Source organism: Dipodomys ordii, unplaced genomic scaffold (genome assembly GCF_000151885.1).
Source record: "Dipodomys ordii isolate 6190 unplaced genomic scaffold, Dord_2.0 Scaffold7, whole genome shotgun sequence".
NCBI lineage: Eukaryota > Metazoa > Chordata > Mammalia > Rodentia > Heteromyidae > Dipodomys > Dipodomys ordii.
The window spans coordinates 5,077,540-5,082,118 of record NW_012267223.1 but is presented as its reverse complement, the minus strand read 5'-3'; the positions used below and the strand labels follow the sequence as shown (position 1 = coordinate 5,082,118).

Sequence of the window (4,579 nt, the reverse complement as noted above, 5' to 3'; positions counted from 1 at the left end):
GTGGTAGAGCGCTAGCCTTGAGCTGAAGAGCTGAGGGATAGCGCCCAGGCCCAGAGTTCAGGCCCCACGACCGGACCCAAAAAAAAAAAAAAAGTCTCACAGACTTTCTTGTCCAGGCTGGCTCTGAACCATGATCCTTAGATCTCAGCCTCCTGAGTAGCTAGGATTATAGGCGTGAGCCACCAAGCGCCTGGCTGGTTAAGCATTTTCTAAGCAGTACTGATTCTTTCTTAAAGAGCAAACAGTAATGCAGGTGTATCAACAGGGCACATTTTATGAACTCACAAAGAAATTAAAGTGACCTGGCTCTCTAATCAACAAAGAATGATTCATTGTGCTAATGCAAAAAAAAAAAAGCAAGGCCAAGAATAACATATTCAATATCTATCAAATTTTAAAAGAACATAAAATATTTTGACAAGTAATATAAAAGTTATTGAAGTATGAAATCTAATAAGAAGCAGCAATACCAACTTTGGGTTTGTCATTACGTGAGTTTACCCAGGCGCCCCGTCCCAGGCCTCTCAAGTCAGTACCTGGCCGGGGCTTCTTTGGCCCATACTCCATGATGCTGTCACTGTGCTGAGACAGGACTTCCTCCTCGCTTCCACTGCCCACCTCTTCCTTCCCAATGTCATCTTCTTCACTGTCAGGCTTGTCTTTAATTCGATCACCCAGGGCATTTCTTAACATCTGTTGGAAAATTCCTTTCAACATCTTTCATTGATTTTAGCAGAATGTAAACTGGTAGTAGACAGCAGACCTTTATTAAGTTTTCAGATGCATATACAAGTTTAGCTGTTTATATATATATATTTATATATGTAATATATAAATATATATAAGTAATTTTTTTTGAGGTGAGGTCTGTGTATCCAAGACAGGCCTCATACTCAAAATCTCCCTGGCTGGGCTCCCGAATGCTAAGATTACAGAAGTGCAATACCATGTTGAGTATCAGTGCAATAGATTATTCATTTCAATAGTCTTTGGACTCAGTCTCACAGGGATTTGATATGTTCATTCACCGTTACCACATTTTGTAAGAACAGTGACCTATCAGATTTTATGTTATATCTCTTTAGTGATAAAGGGAAATGATACAGATATATCTGAAGATTAATTATTTAACAGTCATCTATGTTCCATGATTTGATTTACATCATGCAGGTTTTACATGACACAGGTTCATGTCCTACCTGCTTGACTTCTGGAATACTTTTTTAACAAGGACCCAGCTCACTTTCTAGCATAACCGTTCATCTTCCATTAGTGCCCATTGAGCTCCTCGTGAACCACAAGCAATGGGTCTCAATAAAGATTAAAAACAAGACTTGCCTGGTCTAGTTCAGAGAGCCGTTGGGACACTTTCTGTGATACTGTGTGTAGTTCTTGTTCTGTTAACCTCTTTCTCGGCACATCCCGTGAGGACGCTGCAACTCTGTTTTCATTTCTGTAATAGAAGTGGCCAGGTGACTTTTAATAGCCGGGTTAGTTCAAAAGTCACCACTACTTAGTTCCAAATGACTAATAGCTGCTTTTACACATATTGGAGTTTTCAAATCCTCTTACAGACTGGAAAAGAAGAATGCTACAGCAATGTTACCTTTTCCCCTTGGCAAATTTCCTTGTCTTCGGGCTTTGGACCTGAGCAGCACACGTTTCCTGTTCACCAGGTTTAGGCAACTTTGAAGCTAAGAGAACGTCATCCTTGGGTTCCTATCAACAGGACAATACAGTTGATTTGAAAAAGCTGGAAGGAAGACTCACTGAGCCCTTTTCAGTATGGGGAAGGGAGGTCCTGGGGCACCAAGCCAGACTCTTTAATCTCCATGTTGAGGTGGGTTTTTTTTTTTGTGGGTGTGTGTGTCTTTTTAAAATACAAAGTCTTGTTATCTTGCCCAGGCTGCTGATCCTCCCACTTCAGCTTCCCAAGTGCTGGGATTATAAGCATGTGCTGCCATGTCTGGCTTTGTGTTTGTTTGACAAAATATCATACTGACACCCAATGTCAAAGGACTGGCGCAATGTCTTCCTGCTTGTGGTCAGAGGAAAGTGTGGCTCAGGGTGTCATTCTAATATAAAGGCAAACGAGAGGCTGTCACACAGGAAATGCAGGGCTACAGTTGATCAAAACTGGTCGGTAAGAAATGATCAGGTCTCAAGTGGGCATATGCATCATTTTATCTCTTGTATACAGGTCAACAGCAAGTTTACAAAACTGAGACACTTAAAAAAGATGAAATCTCCCCAAATATACACATTTTCAAAAACTTAACTGGAGAAGGACTGGGTTTTCTTTTGTTCTGGTGCTGGGATGGCACCCAGGGATATGAGCACACTAAGCAGACTATTGCTGACCCTAACCCTAACCTTTGTGATGAATCCTTGTAAAAATATTGCTTCTGGTAATGGAACATATATTTAATGTTTAATGGTATCTTCACTATCACTTTAGTGTCTTTTGCTTCAATACTTTTAGTAAATAGCAGATATAAAATGAAGTCTACCAGTCCAGCTCAAGGAACTGAAAAGTGAGTTCACCTACTCACCGCAATCTGGTGAGGAACAGACCCTTCCCAGCAACTCAGGCGCCCGCCAGCAGCCCACACGGACTCCTCCCAGGTAACCAGTGCCCTCTTCTTATTTGTTGTCCTACCTGACTGATAAGTTGAGTGCTGCTCACATAATGCCAATGATAACCTCTCAGCTCTGTTTTTTTGTTTGTTTGTTTTTGTTGGTCTTAGGGCCTGAACTCTGGGCCTGGGTGCTGCCTCTCAGCTCTTCAGCTCAAGGCTAGCGCTCTACCACTTGAGCCACAGCACTACTTCTGGCTTTTTCTGCTTATGTGATACTGAAGAATCGAACCCAGGGCCTCATGCATGCAAGGTAAGCACTCTACCACTGAGCTACTTTCCCAGCCCTCATCTCTGTATTTTTTCTGCAGTTTCCTTTTTTGTTTTTCTCCCCCAATACTAGGATTTCAACTCCTTTATTTTCCTTTCAGATAGGGTCTCACACTTTAGCCCAGGGCTGGCTTCAGAGCATGATCCTATCTATACCACCCATAAAGCTGGACCACAGTTGTGTACTACCATTCCTAGCTTGTTGGCAGAGATAGAGTCTTGCCAGTATTTTTGGTTCTGGCTGGCTTTGATTCTTGACTCTCCTATGTGAGCAACACCACACATAGTCTTTTATTTGCATGTAACATTGTTTATGAGTTTACCCTGGCACTTATCTACCTGCCTGTTCTTTCTAGACAGCTGTGGACAGAATGACTATGTAAAAGAGGGTTTTCCCCCCAAGAAGTAAAAAGAAAACAAGGTATTAATCAGAGCTTCACACTAGATGGGGAGAATGTGGATGGACAGATGGTTATTTTCTATTTCACACACATTGATATTTTTACAAGTTGTTACTTAACTAGAGACACATGACATGGATTATGAAGCCAGGTGCCTGCATTTAAATGGTGTTTCTACAGTTGTGTGCAACCTCAGAAAAGACATCAGGCAACCTTGCTACATCAGCTTCCCCATGGAAAATATCGAAATGATTCCAGAACTGTTTTGAGGAATCCATCACTCGATACCTGTCTAAAGTATGTAATAGAACTGTGCCAGGCAAAAAATCCACACTCCAGCTGTCCTGGCTTCCTGTACTCACTCACCCTGCCCCTGTCTTTCCAAGATAAGCACATGTAGGTGGACAGAGGTAAATTTGAAGGTGCACAATGCTTTGATTAGTGATTAGTATTACTGACTACTATTCCAGTCGAGGCTTCCAAGGCTCAGAGGTCACATAGCATGGACAAGACCCTTGGTTCGTCACCAACACCAAAAAAGAATAAATAAATGCAACACATACACTATCCAATTACAAGCAAGGTTTTTCCACTCACCATAAGAAATGTGCGCTCTCCAGTACAATTTGTGACAGGGGAAGAGTAGTAGCTTAGGCTAAGGTAATCTCTTCCTATGGGGCAGGGTGCTCGCGGCTCTGGAGGGTGGTAGGGTGGATGTAAAGGAATGGCTGCTCGGATAGGCTCCCCCAGCTTCCTAGCACTGGGAATCGTACTCACAGGAGAGGCATCTGTAAGACAAAGTAGACCGAAGTAGATGTGATGAGGAAATTCTAGGAATTAAGTCGTTTCACATCCATATCCATGTACACAAACGTTCTGTGGGTATGTGTGTGGTGCTGGGGATCAAACCCTAGGCCTTGTGTCCTAGGAAAGCACTCCATCACTCAGCAATATCTCCCGATCAACTTGATGCAAACAAAGTACAAACAAAAACAGCCTTAGCAAGCAAGGAGGGACTTTTGAACTCCCAGTGAGTGTAATTTTAATGTTCTCATCCTAAGAATGTTCCCTGAGAGCCAGGTGCTGGTGGCTCACACCTGTAATCCTAGCTACTAAGGATGCTGAGATCTGAGGATCATGGTTCAAAGCCAGCCAGGGCAGGAAACTCTGTGAGACTCTTATCTCCAATAAACCAATAAAAAACCGGAAGTGGTGCTGTGGCTCAAGTGGTAGAGCACTTGCCTTGAGCTGAAGAGCTGAGGGACAGCACCC

The 4,579-nt window shown here is 42.7% G+C and overlaps 1 protein-coding gene across 1 annotated transcript in view; it reads right to left on the bottom strand.

Annotated features, from left to right (window-relative positions):
- The window catches only part of Cep95 (centrosomal protein 95kDa), a 26,319-nt gene that overhangs the window by 8,535 nt on the left and 13,205 nt on the right, over positions 1–4,579 (bottom strand). The window contains exons 7-10 of the mRNA XM_013036577.1: positions 3,905–4,095; positions 1,607–1,719; positions 1,339–1,453; positions 502–693 (exon numbers count right to left, since the gene is read on the bottom strand). Of these exons, the coding sequence (XP_012892031.1) occupies positions 502–693; positions 1,339–1,453; positions 1,607–1,719; positions 3,905–4,095 (611 nt within the window). The remainder of the gene's footprint in view (positions 1–501; positions 694–1,338; positions 1,454–1,606; positions 1,720–3,904; positions 4,096–4,579) is intronic.